General features: G+C 44.3%; 1 protein-coding gene across 1 annotated transcript in view; it reads left to right on the top strand.

Moving 5' to 3' along the window:
* LOC139062533 (ral guanine nucleotide dissociation stimulator-like 1) overlaps nt 1-12,016 on the top strand; it is a 34,704-nt gene that overhangs the window by 9,657 nt on the left and 13,031 nt on the right. The window contains exons 2-9 of the mRNA XM_070543638.1: nt 4,270-4,376; nt 4,500-4,612; nt 4,751-5,003; nt 5,071-5,155; nt 5,233-5,430; nt 10,905-11,009; nt 11,223-11,312; nt 11,385-11,477. Of these exons, the coding sequence (XP_070399739.1) occupies nt 4,900-5,003; nt 5,071-5,155; nt 5,233-5,430; nt 10,905-11,009; nt 11,223-11,312; nt 11,385-11,477 (675 nt within the window). The 5' untranslated portion in view covers nt 4,270-4,376; nt 4,500-4,612; nt 4,751-4,899. The remainder of the gene's footprint in view (nt 1-4,269; nt 4,377-4,499; nt 4,613-4,750; nt 5,004-5,070; nt 5,156-5,232; nt 5,431-10,904; nt 11,010-11,222; nt 11,313-11,384; nt 11,478-12,016) is intronic.

Below are 12,016 nucleotides of genomic sequence, written 5' to 3'. Positions count from 1 at the left end.
GACGTGTCAACCATGACAGCCCTACAACATCCATAGCCTTGAGATACCCAGGACGAACCTCATCCGCCCCCGGGGCTCCGCCGCTGTGTAGTTGTTTGACTACCTCAGCAAATTCTGCCCCCGAGATCGGACAGTCCATCCCCAGGCCTCCCAGCTCTGGTTCCTCCTCGGAATGCGCATTGGTGGGATTGAGGAGCTCCTCAAAGTATTCCTTCCACCGTCCGACTATAGCCTCAGTTGACGTCAGCAGCTCCCCATCCCCACTGTAAACAGTGTGAGCGAGTTGCTGCCTTCCTCTCCTGAGGCGCCGGACAGTTTGCCAGAACCTCTTTGGAGCCGATCGATAGTCTTTCTCCATGACCTCACCAAACTCCTCCCACGCCCGAGATTTTGCCTCGGCAACTGCCACTGCTGCACCCCGCTTGGCTATCCGGTACCTGTCTGCTGCCTCCGGAGACCCACAGACCAGCCACGCCCTGTAGGCCTCCTTCTTCAGCCTGACGGCTCCCCGAACCTCTGGTGTCCACCAGCGGGTACGGGGGTTGCCACCACGACTGGCACCGGCCACCTTACGACCACAGCTAGCAACAGCCGCCTCGACAATCGCAGAGTGGAACAAGGCCCACTCGGACTCAATGTCCCCCACTGCTCTCGGGACGTGGTCAAAGCTCTGCCGGAGGTGGGAGTTGAAGACCGTCTTGACAGGTTCTTCTGCCAGGCGTTCCCAGCAGACCCTCACTATGCGTTTGGGTCTGCCAGGTCTACGCGGCATGTTCCCTTGCCATCTGATCCAACTCACCACCAGGTGGTGATCAGTTGACAGCTCCGCCCCTCTCTTCACTCGGGTGTCCAAAACATACGGTCGCAGGTCAGATGATACGACTACAAAATCTATCATCGACCTGTGACCTAGGCTGCCCTGGTACCAAGTGTACCGGTGGGCATCCTTATGTTCGAACATGGTGTTCGTTATGGCCAAACTGCGGCTTGCACAGAAGTCCAATAACAAAACACTGCTCGAGTTCTGATCAGGTGGGCCGTTCCTCCCAATCACACCCCTCCAGGTCAAGCTTTCATTGCCCACGTGAGCATTGAAGTCCCCCAGCAGGACAATGGAGTCCCCTGATGGAGCACTATCTAGCACTCGTCCCAGGGACTCCAAAAAGGGTGGGTACTCTGAACTGATATTTGGCCCATACGCACAAACAACAGTCAGGACCCGTTCCCCGACCCGAAGGCGCAAGGAAGCTACCCTCTTGTCCCCCGGGGTAAACCCCAACACACAGGCAGAGAGTCTCGGGGCTAACAAAAAGCCAACCCCAGCCCTCCGCCTCTCACCCGGAGCAACTCCAGCAAAGTAGAGTGTCCAACCCCTCTCCAGGTCTCGGGTTCCAGAGCCAATGCAATGTGTCGAGGTGAGTCCGACTATATCTAGCCGGTACCGCTCAACCTCTGCCACAAGCTCCGGCTCCTTCCCCGCCAGCGAGGTGACGTTCCATGTCCCAAAAACTAGTTTCCTTGTCCGGGGATTGGACCGCCAAGGCTCCCGCCTTGGTCTGCCACCCGATTCACATTGCACCGGACCCTTCATGTTCCTCCTGCGGGTGGTGGGTCCACAGTTGGACGAGCCCATGTATCCGGTTCGGGCTGGGCCCGGCCGGGCCCCATGGGCGAAAGCCCGGCCACCAGGCGCTCGCTCACGGGCCCCAACCCCAGGCCTGACTCCAGGGTGGGACCCCGGTAACCCTCCGGGCCGGGTACTCCGACTCTTCGTTTTCACCGCCATGAAAGATCCTTCGAACCGTTCTTTGTCTCACCCTTCACCTAAGACCAATTTGTCATGGGAGACCCTACCAGGGGCACTAAGTGCCCCAGGCAACATAGCTCCTAGGATCATTAGGGCACTCAAACTCCTCCACCACGATAAGGTGACGGTTCAAGGAGGAGTGAGCGGCAGGTTTAAGCCAAAAATGGGAGGTTCCCAACACTGATTTTTTTTTTACCGTGTCACATGTCTTGTCACGCCCAGACAATTCAAAAATGGGAAAAGAGGTGGAGCTGAGGATGGGGGTCTTACGTTTGGAACAGGGTTGGAACAAATTAACCAATGTAGCTAATAGCTGAGTCATCTAGTCCAAGAAGCTAAGAAGGGCTCCGGGGTAGCCAATTCGCACGACAGCCTGGCGTCTGTGCGAGGCTGTAGTCATGCCGGTTGCCTGTGGAGATATAATATGGACTGGGACTATTAAATTACAAGCAGAGCCTCAGACCACTGCAATCGTAGTTGGGCACCATGGCCTTTAACATCAGCTCATGCTCCACGGTTGGAGATCAGCGGGACATTAGCTATATGCTAACCCAAAGATAATTGAGTTTTTCAAGGCATTTTTATGTCTATTTATCTGGCATACACTTTTATCCAAAGCCACTTACAATTGTGAACCTATAGGGCATGTTGTGATCTGTGGGGGAAACCGGAGTGTCCAGAGGGAACCCAGGCATGCATGGGGAGAACATGCAACTCCATGCAAAAAGGCTGCAGCTGAGTTTCGAACCTGCAACCTTCTTGCTGCGAGGCAACAGTGATAACAACTACTGGGACTCTAGACTCTGGAATGACGAGACAAAGATACAAAATGTCGCCAACTTGTTCATTCCATGCCTAGAGGACTTGGTGTTGTCCATGAAAATCATGGTGGTCATACAAAATACTAGATGTAGTAGTTTTTGTTGCAGGGTGTATTCACTTTTGCTTCAACCAGTTTTAGTAACACAGAAGATTTTGTGATCCAAGTTATATTATTAACCTTGATTTCATGTTACGGAGTTAAACAAGTGTTCAGTAAAACCCAGCCTTGTGAAAATTTTGGAAATTGTTCGATAGATAGATAGATAGATAGATAGATAGATAGATAGATAGATAGATAGATAGATAGATAGATATAGAGATACAGTAGATATAAGTAGATATAGACATGAATAGATAGATGATAGATAGATATAGACATAGATAGATGGATAGATGATAGATACCGTAAATCCTCTAATACAGGCCCGGGCCTGTATTTGACTCAAGCTCATCAAGCTCCAGGCCTTTATTGGAAGGAGGACCAGAATTAGAGGCAAAATGACCACCAAACAGAAAATAAATAGTAGACTTGTGCTAAACATGGAAAACTAAATGTTGTTGTTGTTGTTTTCACCTTTGTTGCCCTAAATGAGTGAAACATGCAAAAATACACAGTTTCATTAATTAATTTCTTGGCTTTGGAAGTTAAAGCATGGAAAAAAGCATATTACCTTTCTGAAATCCTTTCTTTTTGTTTTACTTTTCCATCATTTCCTTCTCCATAATCAAAGATAAACAGTAATGTTAGAGAACAAGTAAATAAAACAATGAAAAGTTATGCATGTATTCAAGTCTGGAAAAATAGTCTTGGACTTTTATGAACTTATTATTTATTTATTTATTTGCAGCATGCAAATACATTTTTCTTAATTGTTCAAAGAAATTAGTAATGCAAAGCAACATGAAAAAAGGTCTTTAAAATGGAAAAGGTGAGAAATAAAGATGACAACAAATTTAATAATGACAACAATAATAATAATAACAAGAAAAAGAAGAAGAGTAGTCTTTAAACTGAGTGAATAAGTCATCTAATCTCAGTAGTTTTTGATGATTTTGGGATTTATTTAGAAAAAGAGTGTTATAAACAAAATAATGAGATGGCGGCATTAATTAAAGGAAGTCATTTGGTCTCAGTTTGTGATGAACCAAAAACAAAAGCGGAGAAATTTTTACTTTAAAGAGCAAGTCACCCCCTACCAGAGTCTTACTCCACTCCCACTTCCCGTTTGAAAAATGCAAAAAATGCTGTTGTCTGGCAGTCTACACACACACACACACAACATTGTGGCCTCATTATGTACCAGCTGACGTCATAGTGTACTTCTTAGCCTATAGCAATGGCAGATTAAATTTAAATGCAATGCAGAGTTTTTACCTGACAACTGTGCAACAATGACAGTTTTAGGCAGAATATTTAAATTTTAACTAAAATGCACTTAAGTGCCAAATGATTGACTGCATGTGTCTACAGCATGGTTAGACACTCATTTATATAGTTAATCAGCAAAAAAGAAGTGGATTTGGGGGTGACTTGCTCTTTAAATTCAAAGTTAAGGCCACAAGGGGGCCTCAACCAACACACACACACACACACACACACACACATTTTTAGAATGACACTGGACTGAACCTGGTTGCAGGTTTTCCCACAGACCAGAGGAACGGAGACAAAGAGTTTGTCATCCGGAGAGCTGCTACTAACAGAATCCTGAATGTGCTGCGGCACTGGGTCTCCAAACACTCACAGGTATCGTTTACCCTCTTTGTTTACTATCTCCATCTTCCCTCCGTCTGTCTGTGTGTCTTTGAAGGAGAGAAACAACAAACACTTGTGTAATGACACCCTGGCTGCTCCTGTGTCTGTCCTCAGGACTTTGAGAAGAACACAGAGCTGAAGATGCGGGTAATTGGCTTCCTGGAGGAGGTGATGCATGACCCGGAGCTCCTGACACAGGAAAGAAAGGCAGCTGCCAACATCATCAGGTTGGCTTTGCATTATTAACATCCATCTGAGTGTAAAAATAGACATAAATCAAACTTTATTTGTGTAGGTTCAATTAAAAAGGTCAATTATTACCTCATGAACCAAAACCGTTGAATGAAATGCCTGTTGGTGTTCAGGACTCTCACCCAGGAGGATCCTGGAGACAGCCAGGCCACCATTGAAGGGATCACACAGATGATGAGAAGCAAAACACACACAATCATTCTCATTCCCGTCTGTCAGTTACTGCTGCTTCAGAATTATTCGGTGTTTCTGATTTCAGGCCATGGAGGAAAGTAGGACTGAACCATTTGAGAACCACTCGGCCCTGGAAATCGCCGAGCAGCTGACGATGCTCGACCACCTGGTCTTCAAAGTCATCCCATATGAGTGAGTCTCCAGCCTTTGCACAAGTACGAACCAGGATTTGCAAATGAAATGTAAAATTTCTCTACAGGGAGTTTTTCGGTCAGGGATGGATGAAGAACGACAAGAACGAGAGAACTCCGTACATAATGAAGACCACCAAGCATTTCAACGTTGTGAGCGTTTACTCATAAAGGGTAGAAGAGCCGACGGATGCATCTCAACAATTTACATCTGTTCTCATTTTTGTCAGATCAGCAACAGGATCGCCTCTGAGATCCTCCAGTGGGATGATGTGAACATCCGCTCGGCAGTGATAGAGAAGTGGGTGGCGGTGGTGGACATCTGCCGCTGCCTCCACAACTACAACGCCGTGCTGGAGATCACGTCCTCTCTCAACCGCAGCTCCATCTTCCGCCTCAAGAGGACCTGGCTCAAAGTTTCCAAGCAGGTAGCAAACATTCTTAGCCTGGCCGCCATCCTACATATGTAAGTGTATTGTCTGGCCACGACACACACACACACACACACACACACGCATGCACGCACGCACGCACACACACACACACACACACACACACACACGTGTTTTTATGGGTTTGTGTGGACTACGTTTTCTGAGTTGTTTGTGTGGACCCTGACTTCCACTATAGCCAGAATGGTGCAAAAATTATGTTTAACTCTAGGTGGGACAAAGGAAGCTTCCTCTAGGATTTTGGTTGTGTGGACCGGGTAAACGTCCACACAATGGTGAATGTCCACACAATGTTGGTCTCCCGTCGGGGGTTGGTCCACACAACCCCATAAAGACAAGTGCACACACACACACACACACACACACACACACACGCACGCACGCACACACACACACACACACGTGTTTTTAAGGGGTTGTGTGGACTAAGTTTTCTGAGTTGTTTGTGTGGACCCTGACTTCCACTATAGCCAGAATGGTGCAAAAATTATGTTTAACTCTAGGTGGGACAAAGGAAGCTTCCTCTAGGATTTTGGTTGTGTGGACCGGGTAAACGTCCACACAATGGTGAATGTCCACACAATGTTGGTCTCCCATCGGGGGTTGGTCCACACAACCCCATAAAGACAAGTGCACACACACACACACACACACACACACACACACACACACACACACACACACACACGGCTCAGTCATAGAGACACAATCTACAGTTGTCTTTCCAAAGACAGTGCTAGGACCAATCAGACCAATGAACAATGCAAAATATTTATATCGATTGAAATCAATCAACGGGACTGTCCGCTGCACACTGTCGAAGACGACATGGAGCAAGTACCTCTCTCTGCTCACGTTTCAAAGAAAAGTCCAAGACTTAATTGACCAATCTTGATGCCAAAGCCGTTGTAAACGAGCACGATTCCTCGCCCGCTGCCATCTTTGCTGTTTTGCTCCATTGCAGTTCTGCAATCATCATTAAAAAAAAGTAGCGTTGCCCTAAAGGTGCACAGCCCAACGTCTCTCTACAGACATAGAGCGCTGTGATTGGCCCGGCCTCACTCGGGCTACGTTCACACTGCAGGCAAAAGCGCATCAAATCCGACTCGTATCTGATGTTTTTACGACGGCACGGATCCATTTTTTTCAAATCTGACTCGGGTCACTTTCATATGTGGTACTGATTCCGATACACATCTGATGCTTTTGAAAGCGACTGCAGTCTGAACGAACATGTCGCATTAAATCTGTCTTCTACGTCACTGAGTCGGTGGAGGCGAGCGTCGTGTGTGGACGTTCCTGAGGAGAAGCGCTGACAGAAGGAATCAGGAGTCTGTCTGGACATCCTGTCAAGTTTAGCAATTCAAAATCTCCGGGTCAGGGATGAGGTCCTGCCCCAAGTGGAGGAGTTTAAATATCTTGGGGTCTTGTTCACGAGTGAGGGAAAGCTGGAGTGTGAGATCGATAGGCGGATTGGTGCTGCGTCTGCAGTGATGCGGGCGTTGTACCGGTCTGTCGTGGTGAAGAGAGAGCTGAGCCAGAAGATGAAGCTCTCGATTTACCGGTCGATCTACGTTCCTACCCTCACCTATGGTCATGAGCTTTGGGTAGTTACTGAAGGAATGAGATCATGGATACAAGCGGCCGAAATGAGCCCAGAGCGGCTGGGCTCTCCCTTAGAGATAGGGTGAGAAGCTCGGTCATCTGGGAGGGGCTCGGAGTAGATTCGCTGCTCCTCCACATCGAGAGGAGGCAGTTGAGGTGGCTCAGGCATCTGGTCAGGATGCTTCCTGGACGCCTCCCTGGTGAGGTTTTCCGGGCACGTCCAACCGGGAGGAGACCTAAAGGTAGACCCAGGACACGGTGGAGGGACTATGTCTCTCACCTGGCCAGGGAACGCCTTGGGATTCCCCCGGAGGAGCTGGCCCAAGTGGCTGGGGAGAGGGAAGTCTGGGCCTCTTGCCTTAGGCTGCTGCCCCTGCAACCCGACTCCGGATAAGCGGATGAAAATGGATGGATGGATGGTACATTTAAATAATCTTGTGAACAGATCAGTTATAGATTTCTTTTTAGTTGGATTACTCTGTTTCATAGCTGAATTTACATCTTAGTTTACTATTTTCTTTTAAATTGCCACAATTATGATTAGATTTCATCATTTAAATGTAACGTTTTATACTTAGACTTGACTCTAAATATTTTGAAATGGATTTTTTATTCAAAAATTCCTCATACATGTTTTTCCACAATACATTTTTATTTGATATCAGGTTTGATTTAGAAAATTAAGCTTAACTTTATATTTTTTTCATCATTTTACTTTATAAATTAATGATCTTATCCTTTTCGATTAAAAAATTGCTTTTATTTTAAATTTTCCAAACATTTATTCCCAACATTCTCCTCTCTGCTTATTTTTAAAAAAGCACTACTCATGTCTGATTTGAATGGATGGGTGATGAGCGAGCTTCTGCATAAAGACTGAAGATGCAACACAGGAACTGAGTGATGCTTGTTGGATGAGGGGAAACAAGTAAAACACACAGTGGAGTGCCCCTGGATTATAAACTCTTCATCATTTAAAGTGCAATTTGCTTTCCTTCCTTAAAAAGGAACTCAAATCAAACAGGAATGGGTTTAATCCAGAGGATTTAAGGGGAAAAGCGACTGGACATATTCTAGTGAAACTGTGATTATATTTTAATACTTTGCTGACTTTATTCCCCTGGTGGGCACCATGTTGTAAATACAGTACAGTCACCAGGCAGAGTATGTAGCAAACGACACCAGTTTTGAGCCACTTGGAAGTTAGATCCCCAGCTTCAGCAGTCGAGACAGTTTAAAACCGTGTTTATGGTTAATCCTCTCTTGCCAGTGCATTATGGGTTTTGCCTTAATCATGAACCACAGAAGTATGTAAACTATTTTTGTTCTAACTTGCCAATGAAGCGTAAATATTGGCCGTGTACAGTAAAGTGTGCAGGCAGGCCGATGCATCTCCTAACATGCAAACAAAGACAAACGTGTTATTATCCTCATGATTGTCGGGCTCTGTAATGACTCTCCTGTGTACGACACTCAAAATCCTGGAGAACCACTTATGAGTGCAACACATTTTGTAATCTGTTGATCCCATTGTGCTAGCAGGAGCTATACAGTGGCATTATTGTGCTTCTTCTTGAAATATTTCTATGTATTTTTTACAGGCTTTGTAAAGAAACACACCTAAAGCTTAAGTGGCAGGCATGTACCACTTCAACATGTTCAGATATATAAACGGTACGTGTGTTGAAACTTAAACCCCACCTTTGCACCTGGACGTTTATCCTCTTATGGGCACATCAGACGTTTGCAGTCAGCAATACCCGGTGTCATGATTTATCTTTCAGTATATTTCCGCAGCTTGAGTAGTATTTCCAGTTTTGTATAAGAGTGTATTCTTTCCTGATTACCTCTTGTCAATAAATCTATTCTTTCTCAGGGGGCTGAAAGTTTCTGTGTGTTTTTATGAGTTTTTTTGGTGCTTTGTTCATGTAAAAAAGTCTGAAGTCAGACTGAATTTGTCTATATATATATATATATATATATATATATATATATATATATATATATATATACATATGACATTTTTCAAGTCTGTAAAACTCTGAAGATGATCTTATTTGCTGATGATACAAATTTGTTCTACTCTGGAAATGATCCCAATGAAATAATTAAAATTATCAATAAAGAATTAAGTAAACTAAAAAAATGGATCCCCGCCTGATTGCCCATTGACCGCTGGAGATAAGCACCGCCCCCCACCCCCGCTCGACCCTACATGGACAAAGCGGGTTCAGACAATGGATGGATGGACGGATGGATAGATAGAAAAAACTAAGGTAATGACTTTTGGCAATTGTAAAAACAAAACAGAAGTATGTATAAAGATTGATGATGAAAAAATTGAGAATGTAAGTGAAATCAAATTTTTGGGTGTGATACTAGATAAGAAACTCAGTTGGAAGCCCCACATTAGACACATACAAACCAAAGCAGCAAAAAAACATTGCACTTATAAATAAAATGAAGCAACTTTGGACTGTAAATCACTCCATATTCTGTATGGTTAATTAGTTCTGCCATATTTCACTTACTGTATTGGGGAAACAATTATAAAAATGCACTACACCCACTATCAGTATTGCACAAGAGGGTAATACGTGTCATTCATAAAGTTGGGTTCTGGATCATACAAATTCTTCGTTTTACAGTCAAAATACATAAAACTTCAAGACCGGGTTCATTATCAAACAGCTCAAATCATGTTTAAAGCTTGTAAGCACTTATTGCCACCTTATATTCAAAAGCTCTTCAACCAGAGTGATGAAGGATATAATTTACAAAGGACTAAAAATTTTAAAATGCCTAGAGTAAGAATCACTAAAAGGAGTTTTTGTGTATCAGTATGTGGAGTGAAGCTGTGGAATGGGCTGCAGGAAATACACAAACAGTGTCCAAATATAAACAAATTTGAATCACTGTATAAAAATATGATAATTAATGGATATGAAAACGAGGTTCTCTTTGGTTCTGGAATCTATGATATTGTCATTATTATTTTGCTGTTGTTGATGTTATTATTGTCATTCTTATTATTATTACTATCACTATACAAAGTATATATACAAAATTCTCTCATTAGTAGCTGCATATATATGTATATTAATATGTATGTATGTATGTATGTATAGATGGTAATTTGTAAAGGTAAATTAGTAATGTGAGACAAGGGGGTGGGATTGCATAAGCACTTGCTTTTTCTTACTCCCTTTGGACAAAGACTTCTTTTTTGTTGGTATATCTTTTTTTTCTACTATGTTAGTTAATTTTTAAAAATATTTTGTCTTATGTTCAAAATTAACGTTTCAATAAATCAAGCATGTTTCTTGGAGCTGCATTTGCACATCTCTGCCAGGTGGTGGCGACAAATAAACCAAAAATCTGTCCCAAGGTTCTGCTGTCAATCAACAACATAATACGCTCATTGGCTACGTTCTGTCTTGGACGGCCTCCAAGGTTCAGCTGCTAGCCAATGAGGTCCCAGAAACTGTGTTTCGTAAAGTTGAAGGCGGGGCTTGTTACAAAACTTTCTTCCTCGTGGCGCGAACCGTTTCCATAGAAGAATTAGGGGAAGCAGCTGCGAAACAAAAGTCTGTTGCTTGAATTGGTCGCAAGTAGAAACAGCTACTTTCTAAGTGTACCGACATGTCGTCTGTAGCAAGGAAACGAAAAGCCGCAGCGAAGGTACAGTAAACTAGCTTGTTAGCTTAACCGTTCTGTTGCGTGTTGCCGTTAAAAGTTTGAGTTGAATAACGAAACCCGGTTGAAGTTTGAAAGGGGTAGCGGAGCTGTAGTGTTCGCTTCTTTTGCTCACAGCCTCGTTTGGTTTCTTGTTAATTGTCATGCAGGACTTGACTCCCGAGGCACCAGTGCGACGGTCCTCTCTGAGACGCCCCGCGGCTCCCAAACGCCTTTGTTACTCTCCGGTCATAACAGAAAATAGCAAAAAGAAAGTACGTGAAACTGGACGATTTCGCTCCACGTCAAGGCCACTTTTCAGCATGTTTTAGTTGGCTTCCAGCTTCAACACACACTGAATGGGGTGTGCTGGAGCAATGAAACAACTAAAACATGCTGGATAGCAGCCCTCGAGGACTGGAGTGGAATAGACTTTCCATATGTGGTTGTTTTTGATTTTTTTCACCACCAAATTTTTCTCTCAATAGAAACCAAAATCCCCCATAGAGAAGAATGCTGAGAAAAAGCAGGTAAAGGATGAAGATGACACAGAGAACAGTGTTGTGGAACCTACATCTGTAAGTACAGAAACACTGCTCTGTCTTTGTGCTTGGAGGTTTGTGTGTAACGTTTTCGTTTTGGCCTGACAGAATGGTTACGGAGGGCTTTCTGAGTATGAACTGAAGCGCCTGGAGAACATCAAACAGAACCAAGCTTTTCTGTCTTCTATCAACCTGCTTCAGGTAGGCTTGTGGGTTTGGCTCTTTTACTCACCTCAGCCCTAAACTTTAAACTTGTGTGTGACTAAATTACCTAAAGGTGGATATTGTATTTCATCGCTTATCCAAGATCTGGTTGCAGGGGTATCGGTTCTAGCAGGAAAAGTCAGACACGCCTCTTCCCAGTGACACTATCCAGCTGCTCCCGGGAATCCAGAGCAACTGACGAGCCAGAAAGGATATAAAATCCTGTCCGGAAATCAAACAGGAGGCAGACACTCCACACAGTGGTCCCTCGTTTACCGTGGGGCTTACGTGTATTTATTGGTTTTCCCCTTAACTAACTGACGAAAGTGAGCTGCCTGAATGTTTTTCCTCTCAAAACATGGATGCTGATTATTTTACAGCAATAGCAGCACCACGAAGACGATTAAACAACCAGATGTGCCACTCTGTGCGCTCTGTTCAGGTTCAGCAGTCCACTCCTGTCCTGCTCGCTGTAGGGTTGTCACGGTGTGAAAGTTTAACCTCACGGTTATTGTGACCAAAATTACCACGGTTTT

This window comes from Nothobranchius furzeri, chromosome 13 (assembly GCF_043380555.1).
Source record: "Nothobranchius furzeri strain GRZ-AD chromosome 13, NfurGRZ-RIMD1, whole genome shotgun sequence".
Lineage (NCBI taxonomy): Eukaryota > Metazoa > Chordata > Actinopteri > Cyprinodontiformes > Nothobranchiidae > Nothobranchius > Nothobranchius furzeri.
This window is presented reverse-complemented; position numbering and strand designations above follow the sequence as displayed.